The sequence below is a fragment of the Perissodus microlepis genome, chromosome 8 (assembly GCF_051167445.1).
Source record: "Perissodus microlepis isolate ML-2025 ecotype Zambia chromosome 8, ASM5116744v1, whole genome shotgun sequence".
In the NCBI taxonomy this organism is placed as follows: domain Eukaryota; kingdom Metazoa; phylum Chordata; class Actinopteri; order Cichliformes; family Cichlidae; genus Perissodus; species Perissodus microlepis.
The window spans coordinates 29396344-29408401 of NC_140468.1; the positions used below are offsets into that span (position 1 = coordinate 29396344).

The following is a 12058-nucleotide window of genomic DNA, read 5'->3' on the forward strand; positions in this document are numbered from 1 at the left end:
GGGAATTCATAGATTTTGAGCAAAGACAGCAAGCAGGAGTGTGTTTAACAGAAGCTGAGCTACATACTCTGGAGCTTTTAGTTCTACGTATGTAAATATAAGACTTTTAAAGCAAATTCAAAGTCAGCTGGGAGCCAATGTGGAGAGAATAAAACTGGGGTTATGTGAGCTGGTTTACTAGAGTGAGGCTACCTGCAGCAGGTATCGCTGGGAGGTGTGAAAGATGTGATTTATATAAACCAGTATATAAGGCATTACAATAATCATGTACAGTTTTCTCTAGCTCAGAGCGTATAGCTTTCTACATGCTGTTCCAAACAGAAACAGGAACATAAGGACTTCATATGTGGACCAAACCCCAGAGAGGAATCAAATGTGAGGCCAAAATGATGAACGCTGATCTTTGCAGATGAGCAACAAGAAGCGCTTCACTGATTCTTGCATGTATTACAGGAGGGGCCATAATAGCCTGAGTCAAAACAAGGCAGTCATTGGAGCCAGTTACTAACCCAGGATAAACAGCCAGGTGGACAGCCTGTTCAGCTGCAGAGGCTTAAGAGACACAGCCGAATGTCATAGGCACAGAATTGATAAGAAGGCTTAAAAACAATGAAACAATACTGACTAAAGTAAGGATGTAAAAGGAAAATAATAATGGAGCCAGGATCAAAGCTTGTGGAAATGCTTGTGAAAGATCCAAGACAGATGGTAAAATGAGGGGGATTTGCTCTTACCCATTATACGAACTAAAGTATTTAGTGTAACTGGAGAGAATGAGGTAAATGTCTGAAGGCCATCTTCATAAGAGAGGGATCCGAGGGAGACCTCCAAATAAAAAATACATTCAAGTCAGAATCAGAGGCTGTCAAATCATGGTGAGAGGCGGAGAAACAATGCTGTTAATAAGGTCCAATAACACACCGGGATTGATTTTAATGCATCTTATTTAATGGTGGAATTCTTTAAAATAAATCCTTTACGAGCAGGCAAACCTTTGGACAGTCGTTCTGCTTTTTAACAGGACATGTCGTAGTCTTAGTTAGTTCTGGTCCATTGTTCCCTGACCTGCAGTCCTCTGTTCAAATACCATCACACATTCAAGCATCTTCGATTGCCATTAAAGTTTTGTTGATGTGCTTTGTTCCAAGTTCAGCTGTTTACTCCACACCAGACTCAAACGAGCTGAAATACAAATGTTCCAGAGTTAACGTAGCTCAACTGAGCCGTAACAGCCGTCTGCACACAAAACCGTCTTTATCTCCACTACATGAGGAAGTGTTTTTGTTTTTTCTCACTGAATCATTTGTTAGTGATCCTCTCCATGTGTCTCTGTGTGCAGGATGAAGGACACCAGTAAGAAGAACAACATCTTCTCCCAGTTCAGGAAGAATGACAGAGACAAACAGAAGCTGATAGAGACTGTAGTCAAACAGCTGAGGAGTCTGGTCAATGGCATGTCCTCTTAAACCCACACACACACACACACACACACACACACACACACACACAGGCAGGAGTGATGTGTGTGAAACAAGAGACTAAAAGATGTAAACATGGATGGAGTCACATGCACGCGTTGAACTGCCAACAGAAGGACTTTTTCACATATGTAAAAACAACACACCAAATGGCAAAGACACACTTGTGAACCACACGGGGAATTCTAGGGACAGATACACAGCTTACATGTACACACAAGTCACACACACACTTTACATGAAGGCAAAGCAATAGACAAACTGTACAGAGTGTGCAGGACTCTGCAAACACAAAGTCTCCTTAGCTGACTCGATACTCGACGTATAAACGGCATACAGCAGTTTACTGACACAGGAACAAGCAGTCAAATGTTTGTAAAGTATTTTTAATGCAGACGATGAGACGAACTATGTTTTGTACTTTTGTGGGAGTGCAATGGTTGCTGCAGAGCGAGAGCGCTGGAAATGACAGGCACAACTATTGGGACGATGAGGTCAAAGGTCAGTAACACCAGTGAATGGCACCAATCACTATCCGATGCTTTGTCAGACACATTTATAAACCGAAGCCCTGTGCAGTAAGATTATCTGCTGGTTAACCTAGTCAGTATAAACCAGCTGTTTGGAGTGTGGTCGTTAACGAGTAAATATGTCAGCCCATACTAACCTGCTGAAGTCCTCTTCTTTCTTTTTGTTGTTGTGCATTGAGATGAGCCTCATTTTAGCTGAAAACATATTTCCACAGACACTCAGAGTCTGAGCTTAGACTCATGCAGCCGATTCTGTTTAAAATGTAAAGAAAAGCAGAACTAAAGACAGATCAGATATTTAAACTGAACAAATGTACCATTTTAAGAATAATAGCACGTTTTGAATTTGATGGCATATCTTTAAAACGTTGTGAAAAGACGGACGTTTCCCACTGTGTGCAGCTGTGCTGCTGGAATAGCTGCAGTGTGTGGTTTAGTGTTGTCCTGCTGAAATATGCAGGTCTCTCCTGAAAAATACGTCCTCTGTTGCTCTAAAACCTGTATACACCTTCCTGCTTTGATGGCCTCTCCAGATGTGCCAGCTGCTGATTCCATTAATGCGCCTCCACACCATCAGAGATGAAGGCTGAGTGCTGGTAACAAAACATGTCATTTTGGCTGACCTCAGAACAGTTTCCCACTTTGCCTCAGTCCATTTTAAATGAACGTTGGTCCAGAGAGGACAGCAGAGCGTCTGCATCGTGTTCACATGTGTGATCTGTGGATGGCAGAGCGAGCTGTGTTCCAGCTGAAACCCATTTGCATGACAGACTCACACCTGGAGGTCACAGGCAGCCAGTGCTGAGCTTTCTCTGCATCTTTTGATGCTGTTATTACTCTGGATGAGACGTTCACAGTCTTCAGTCTTTTGCACATTATTCCGTTCTGTTAATTGTACACGTAGTTTCTTGCAGATTGGTGATCCTCTTCACCTGGTCATGCTGCTGACCTGTTGCCAGGTAACCAAATCAGCTGTTCCTCTGTTGGATCACTTACGTTTCAGCTTTTGTTGCTCTGTCTCACATTTTGCTGCTGCCATCAAATTTAAAATGAGCCACTAATGTTCTTGAAATAGTCAAATGTTGAAGTTTAAATATTTGATACGTTTTCTGTGTTACATTATGAGTAAAATACAAATGGTTGTATTCTGGTTTTATTTACATTTCAGACAATTGAAATGTGGGAATCCTACCGTGAAGCAGATCTGTAATAACGATGAGGATGATGCTTATCTTTTCGTGTGTTGCTTTGTGTTTCTGGTTAGATACTACATCACAACAATAAAGGTGCAGCAGTTAGTGCTGTGTGCTCACAAAGAAAGGTTCACATCACAGCTGGGCCCTGTGTGTGTGACGCTGGCATGTTCTCCCTGCTCTCATACTTTGTTAGAATGGAAAGACGACATGTTGGAGTCACAGTGAGAGGCGGTTTAAGAGTCTGACTTTGTTAATGTCTACAATCCTTTCAGCACTGCTGCGCTGAGAAGTCCACATCACAGCTGGGCCGATGCCATCCACAGGTTTCAGTTAGAACTGCAGACCTCGGGCCAAGTTTTGATTGATTCAAAGCAAGTTTGTGCTGAGATTTGAACTTCAGTTGGACTTTTCAGCTGGGCCTCATGTGAAATAGTCATTTATGTGAGGACACATTATGACCGTCACCAGCTGTGCTGAACACATGGTCTGTGCTTTAGTCATTACACCTGAGCAGTACTGCTAACAGTGTATCAACCACTTAAACATTTATAAATGAGAATCATAACTTTTCAGCCTTTGTGATGCTCAGCCTCGTTCCACTCATCTGCGTAAAACTGCAGCCACACTCAAAGTAAGTGCAGCGACGCGGTGACCAGAGACCAGAAGTGACTACCAATGAGAGTGCAGGTTACCACTGATTTAAACCACATTAGCTAACCAGAGTGAGGAGTGCATGCAAGCGACCAGCCATCGGCATCACAGCGATACATGACGAGCAAACCCTTCCCAGTGTGGCTTAAAGCCGCACGTGTGCCTGTGGTGTACGGCCTGGTTCACTACTTTGCTGACTTTGACCAACTCCAGAGGGGTTTGATTGGGCTTGTGTCATGTTAGGGTGAGCAGGTGCTTAATGAATGAATGAATTTCTTCAAGTTCATTAAAAATGTAGTAAACTTTCATGTAGCGAAAACGTCTCCCTGCTTCGTGTTTCTAACCTTTCTGCGTATGAATGTGTCATGTGACCCCGACAAAGACCAGATGAAGTTCATCGTCCCAATACTTCACCTGTTGTTGCTGTAGCTCTGGTTCTGTGACAGGAGAGACAAGCTGAGGTGAAAAACAGATGAGTGGATGATGATGTCTTCAGAGACTGATGTTCATGAAAAAGGTGATGTTTTATTGAACTTGGTGGTGTTTGCTGTTGTTTGCTTCTTCTGCCTGACAACCCTGAGACAGTGACTGAACGTGGAGGAGCTCAGTGTGTGCTTACATGAGAGGACAGCAGAGGGACAAGCCTGGGACTGAAGTTCTCACCTGTCCATGGAGTCTCTGCATATTTAAATGATTTGACCTGTCTTACATAGTGTTGCACAACACAAGACAACGCTTGATACCAAATAATTTGATTCGTTACCACAAAAACAAGATCGATGCTGGTCAGGTCTTTGCAGCTTGTTGCACTGGATTGTATTACATTGTGCAGGTGTAAACATCTGGATTTGTTAGGCCCTAATAAGGGTTGATGAAGATTTTAGGCTGAATGTGTGTGACACTGTAAGAAACAGCCCTGTTAATGTGTATGCATGTGATGCCACCATATAAGAGATTCACTACAGTCATAGCAAACTAACACCTGGTATTAATATGTGGCTTGTGTCTGCAATATGTTTAGTATAAATGCAACACACACGAGTCCGACTGTTAGTGGATCAGCTGGATCACCTCTGAAGGTGTAACTGTAACGTGATTGTGAAGCCAGTGTTTTAAAACTGGCCACAGTAAGCGAGGGGCAGATCTAAGAAACAGAAGGACGCTAACGGTTTGTTAGCCAACATCGAACCCTGGTTGATCCTCCCGTCTGCCTCTAAAGGACGCCATATTTAACAGAATGAACACTTACACTAGTGACTAAGACTAATCAGGAAAGTTGGCTGGGGGTTATTTTCCCATAGACTTCTATACAAGTATTTCGTCTCCTGCTGACCACAGAGGTTCTTTTCAGACCTGGAGGCTACATCCAACCTGCAACTTTTACAAACTGAGGCACTGCACTACAGTAAACCAACTATGCACGTGTCCTTCAGGCTGATTCCAAGCAACCTGAAAAAGTATGATGCCAGTAACTACTACTCTGTGGTGTTTGTGGTGTCTGCAGCTGACCGCGTGCACGTCCACAAGGGAGCAAGACTGCACGAGGTCGACGACGTGGCTCATTCAATACAAAATCCACTCGACCTCCTTAATATCACTTGATTATTCTTTATGATTTCTTTAGCATATTCTAAAACCTCAAACGCTCAGCATGATTTTTTTCCCATAACCAGCTTTGCACATTAGAGTATATAGAAATAATATATTAGATTTAATGTGAAGTTTAAAATCGACTGTTTATCATTTTGAAGACGAGCCTGGTACCTGAACCTGGGGAAAAAGGACAAATTCATACAACCTTTTGGCCTGATAACTGCCTGCAGAGCAGTTCTAATCCAGGTTGCTGGTGCTCTACACCACAGACAGTGAAGCAGGCCTGCCTGTGTCACATCAGCACATGTTAATACCAGGTGGCGATGGAGGCTACGTTTCCTCATCACGTGGAGCTGGTGTCGCTGAAATCATGCCCCGGCATTACTGGGCCTGTCCGTGGTGCTGAGGGTGGTCAGGTGGACTCTTCACATTAACTCTTCTCATACAACCCACCCAAAATATCTGATTCACGCTCACATGGAAACGAGCTCCATGGGGGATCGTAATGTTGATTTAAAGTGCACATATTTAATCGCTCGGTGGCCGTTGCATTCTCTTCTTTTTCTTTTTGTTCCTCAGGGTGAAATCAAGCTTTAGAATCACTTAACACACAAAGCACAGCAATAATGAATCGGTTCCTTTACAGCATCACAGGCAGGTTGACATTTTGTAACAAGACTGTTTCTATTCTGTTTGTGTTTGGGCTCTATTTCCTCCTCTGCAGGTGTTTTTGCACTGTAAATGAGTTTTTTTCCTTTTATGATTTATTATTTGCCTTTTTTAATGGTTACTTGTAAATGCCAATGTATATATTGGATATTTTGTAAAGAAAATCTTACAGCAGCCTGTCTGCTTTAGAGAGAATGTGAGGTTGACGGTGTCATATGAACCTCCATCAACAGCTAAAGTAAATATGTAATTAATAAGAGTTTGAATTTGCATTTGTTCCTTTCCTGTTAAATGCAGCTGAGTGCAATATGAGGACCTGAGTGATTGAAGTCGGTACCTTCTCTTCACACAACTGCATGATTAAAATGTAAAGAGCTGGCTCCTGCTCCAGCATACATCCCATATGAACTGTGTAAATAAGGTCCCACACATTTCTCTCTGGGTTTCGTCACACCAGTCACACCATTGCTTCTGCTGGTTTGAAAGTAACCACAGCACCTGTGTCACAATATAAATAAAACCCAACTTCCATACAAACACAGCCTGTACTGGTCATAGCTGATGTAAACTGGAAACAATCATTACACTCTTCATTTTGAAGTTGGCCCCACTTTGATTTTCATAGGAACAAGGATGCTGTACGCCCTGAACTCTGCTGACTTGATGAAAAAGTTGATCCCACCTAAGGAAAGATTGGCTGGTGGAGAAGTCGTTGCTTTTTTAACAGAGAAGCTGTTGTTCCGTGTCCTGATGTCCAGCAAGTCAGCAAACTCAAATGGGTGGAAGGATTCAAGGTCTGATCCCCGGATTTTAAAGACGGGGACCACAGTAATCGGGTCGGGGCAGCAGAATGGGGAGCCTGACTCTTGAGTTATTGGCACTGACTGCTGGTTTACCACATCTAAGATTAAGGCCTAATGAATGTAGGTGATTTCGATTTAGTTTTAGCAAAGACGAGTTTGTTTTCTCTTGTCATTTGCAGACGTAAAGAGAGGGTACGTTTGAATATCCAAAGGCATCCTTGCTTTGTCATTGTTCTCAGTAAGAAACGCAGACTGAGATGTTGTTTCCCTGAATTTGTTGTTTTTATTTTGTGTGCTGTAATAAAAGGTTATCCAACACTAATGGCTTCCTGTTGTTGAACATACTGTTTGATGCAAAACTCGGCAGGCAGGTTATATTTAAGACCGATACGTCCAATTGTCCAACAAGACGTGCGCGTCTGACTGGTCAATATTCACGTTGCTGTGATGGATAAAAGTCAGACTGAGCCATGGTAACATTATGGTAATGTGCTGCTTTAAGAGTAGACAAAGGGTGGCTCTTTCTCTGAAAAACATTCTTATGATTTGCTAAAGAAAAAAAAAGCTAATATTTGATGTCTATTTACAAGAAAGACTGGAACCAGTGTCTTGGACAGGCACTGGGCACTGGAAGCTGCACAGGAAGAGATAGAGTTCAGATACCCAGGGTGCTGAAAGCTGTCCCAGCTGTGGACTACTTTGTCCTGTTCTGGGACTTGAGTGCTCACATGGACAGTGTGATGTAGAGGGGTGTGATTATGAAAATGCTGATGTAGTGTTTTTATGCAATTTATTTAAAAAAAACGATGGTCCGTAGATGTGTAATGGTGCCTAATCTCAAACCAGCTTTACACATTTTGAAAGAACCAAGCCTGAAAACAAAATTTCTCTCCTTGGGCAGGTGTGTGTGTTAGGCGATGCCATCATGCTGAGCAGGCTCTGATTATCAAACTCCAAAAAGTGCCACTTTGTAAAAAATGGTGCTTGTGAGAGCAGAATGCTGCTTCACGTTCCTGGACACCTCTGTGATACCTGCCCATATTTGGTGCAGTGCAAAGGTTGTCAACGGTAACAGAGCGGGAAATCAATCAGATTAGCTCGGACTAATTAAACAAGTTTGTTCTGTTGGTAGCCGACCCTTTAAACTCACTGAGTGACGCAGCAGTGCAAAGACACAAACACACAGGCATCCCTTTACAGGGAGGGTCTCTGTCATTTCTATTTCACTCAGAGCCTCAGTGTGTCCCCGCACACACACACACACACTCACACACACACACACACTGTGAGTCAGAAACAGAAAGTGAACTTTGCCCTGGGTCAGTGTGTCAGTGCAGTGATCTTGGTTGCTGCAGATGTAATGAGGCAAGAGACATTTGGACAGCAGCCAGCTCGCACTGGCCGCCCTGCCAGTGCGAGCTGGCTGTATCTCTTGTTATTGTGCACGCTTTACCAGATACACACTTTGTATATTTTTGTGTATCTTTCAATGTACACCTGCTCAGACAAGCCAGGGTTTGTCACATCCAAGAGTAAAGAGTCAGCCAGTAAAAAGTCCTCACTGGGTTTTACACAGAGTTACTGGGAGAAGATGGGAGAGCTATTATATAAATAATTATTTCCAAACGACGACTGTTTCTTCTTATTGATTTTGTGAAGAATTCATTTCAAGAGGCAAAGTCCTCTAACACACTTTAACATGTTTACTTTTAAAATTAATAGAATTAGTTTATATTACATATATATAGTATATTAAGTATATAAGTTAGTCAATCTTCAGATTAAGCTGTGGGCAGTGATGCCTGCAGATCATGTGTCCACTGGATTTGTAGCTACAAACTGCTGGTTAAGTGGAGTGTCTGACATGGTAAATGCTACTGGCACTGAAATGACGTGTCCGTCACGTTTGTGTTGATGCTATTTACGTTTATGCTTTGTTAAATGTTTTCTTTTCCTATCATATTAATGTTTGAACTGTAAATAACTCGTTTCCCTTGATTATTTCTTCACTGCAGTTCACCTGCAGCTGTTTGCTATCATGCAGTTTTCTGCAGTTAGGATCTTAACTGGTCCTTACATATAGAATTATTGCTGTCTCAAAATGCACTGACAGTGGTTTGTAGCAGAGACACGTGTGCTTTGCCCTAAACAAACACTACAGAGCATGCTCAGTGCCCACATTCTGCTTATCCTTGTATCTCTTCAAGTTTCAGTTGCAGCTACTGAGGCTTTGTACACAGTACACAGAGGGCTTGATGTGCTAATACGTGCTAAACCGTCACAGTCATGGGAGACACAATGAACGGATCAAACAAAATTTAATGCCAGTTAACAAAAACACGTTTTTATTCTAGTTTTAAAAGACTTGAGGGAGCAGACCTGACTGTGAGGGATGTGGGGGCAAACATGGAGAACGCACAGGCTCTCCTGAATCCACAGACCTGTTAATAGATCAGGGTGTAAAAGGTCAGTGACAAAAGATTGAAGTTTTGTTGATGAACAAAATCCTGAAATCAATGCTAAAGGTCACAGATGAAACAGGTGTAATATGACCTTAAGTGCCTGTGAGGAGCCAAGCTGCAGCATTTCATACAAGCTTAAGACTGGACAAAGTAAACTGCAGTAGTCCAAGTGGGAAGAATGACCATCTCCAAATCTCTCTCACAGAAATATCACTCCGAAACCTTTGCCATGAGGCTTGACAGAAAAACCCTGTGATGGAATCAGGTGGGGCGAAGTAACAATGACAAATAAAAAATGTTACATGCACTGATTTAATATGTTTTAATATGTGTGTTGTACTTATTTCTTGTCAACTCTCTCATTATATACACAGTGTGTGTCTGTGTGTAGCACATGGGTCAATACATACATACGGCTACTGGTAGACGGAGCAGTCGCCTGAGACTGCATTGGTCTGAAGCCCCTCAGTGAGATCGTTGACAAGACTGGCTACAGATACCGACTATGGCGTGGAGCAGTTGTCAGCCACCTCCTGTACATGGATGGCATCAAGCTGTATGCCAAGAGTGAACGACACATCGATTCACTGATCCACACCACCAGGCTATACAGCAATGACATCGGGAATGTCGTTCGGGCTGGAGAAGTGTAGTCGGATGATAACAAAGAGAGGGAAGGTAGTCAGAACTGAGGGGATCGAACTCCCAGAAGGCAACACTGCAGACATAGAGGACAGCTACAAGTACCTGGGGATCCCGCAGGCGAATGGGAACCATGAAGAGGCCGCTAGGAAAGCTGCAACCACCAAGTACCTGCAGAGGGTCAGGCAAGTCCTGAGGAGTCAGCTGAACAGTAAGAACAACCCAAGGAAGAGGAGGAACCATCATGGAAGGACAGGCCCCTTCACGGTATGTACCACTGGCAGATAGAGGAGGTGGCTGATATCCAGAGGTCCTATGTGAAGGTTGAAGGTAACAGTGGTCCCAGTGGTAATCGGAGCACTCGGTGCAGTGACTCCTAAGCTAGCCGAGTGGCTCCAACAGATCCCAGGAACAACAAGTTATTTTTACATTCAGTACCACAGTAAACCAGACAGACAAAGGAGATGATGACACATATCCCTCCACTGACCCGGACACTGTTCAAACAGTCTGGCTTGTTGCTGCTGGAGTGAACGGTATCTTTGTAAAAGTGTTTTAGCGCAAAAGTCACCACATTTCCACCAACACGTACAGAGAACGACTGCAGCTAATAATAAGAAATGTTCATTCACCTACTCAAATAATGCGTCCATGGCAGAGTCGGTGTCAGAAAGGTCAACATTAACATCCACAGTCATCGTGCTGCTGAGCTCTGGAACTGCAGCAAAGAAATTCTACATGGATTACTTTTATTCCTCTCAATCCTGTTTGCTTTTTGTTATTTGCTTGTGTTCAGCTTGGAGGAACCCATCTGTAAGCACATGCAGGGAAACTGCAGGACAGAACTGAAAACAAAGGTTGACACAATTCCTCAGGTTTATATTAATAACAGTTAGAAATAAGGAAATAAAATAATCCCTTTCCACAAACTGACTGCACATATTATGGCCACTGTTAATTCTGTGGGCAAAAGATGACAACTCATGAAAACGTAATTCTACAAAATACTAAAAGGGAAGCACTCCTGACTGCAGTATGTGTCACATAAAGGTTAATGGGGTCCAGAGTCACACTTCCAGACAGGAAAAACACGGTCCAAAGTCAGGCCCAGATGTACTGCAGGTCGGAGTACTCTCAGATCCACTGACAACTTCAACAGGGAACAGCAGTCGTCTTCTAGACCCACCACCCTGTATGGAGTCGGCAGCAATCACCCCAGCTTTGGCAGGTCAGCGCTGCCTTCAAGCTGCAGCATGCAGTAAGCTTCGGCCTGCACGGAGAAACAGGAATATGTGACAGCAGTGGTTGCCATGTGGAGTATAATCAGACTATAAGCATAATCATTTAAGCCAACCGAACACAGCCACTGTGAAACACAAAATCACCCCCAATAAGTGGGAGTTTCCTACAGCAAATATGGAAGTGAATTAGCATGCAAGTGCTACAAGTCTGCTATGTTAGAGGACGTCTAATGAAGAACAGAACGAGGCCTCGAGAAGACCTCGTCCTGTCTCCTGTACTCTCTGACTTTAAGTCTCACATTGGGATCCAAAGACGCAGAAACAATGATGTCAGTAGACAAACACTGAGTGAGCGCATACTGAATTAGAAGCTTGACACTCCCTATGACTTCCTCCTGCTGGGAATGCACCTCTGATTTGCACCTCAAACTAGAAATCCCAAGACTCAAGCACACCAGTGACCATTAGTGTGCGCCTCACTGAAGTAGTTTCAAACTGAATACAGTATTTGTGCTCACACTCAGTGTTTTTGTGATACCCAGAGTGGCTGCTTCCAGCTCTGTCCTGCAGGTTTCCCATTAAAGATGCATTTACTCATCCTTTGTTGAACTGTAAACACAAAATCTGACATAAAATGTTGTGGTTAACATGTCAGCAGACAGTCATATATAATTTCCCCTGGATTAATAAAGTACTCTGATTCAGATTCAGAGCAATGTTAGCAAACCACTGGAGCCTTATTGATGAAGTCCACTGATTCAACATTCGTCTGTTCAAAGAAAAATGTATTAGT

At 43.1% G+C, this 12058-nt stretch overlaps 1 protein-coding gene across 4 annotated transcripts in view; it reads left to right on the forward strand.

Annotated features, from left to right (window-relative positions):
• Window positions 1-7238, forward strand: part of exoc6 (exocyst complex component 6) — a 64943-nt gene extending 57705 nt beyond the window's left edge. For all 4 annotated transcript variants that reach the window (XM_084938543.1, XM_084938544.1, XM_084938545.1 and 1 more), the window contains one exon: window positions 1340-7238. In XM_084938543.1, coding sequence (XP_084794669.1) covers window positions 1340-1466 — 127 coding nt within the window. In that variant the 3' untranslated portion in view covers window positions 1467-7238. The remainder of the gene's footprint in view (window positions 1-1339) is intronic.
• The last annotated feature ends 4820 nt before the right edge of the window (window positions 7239-12058 follow it).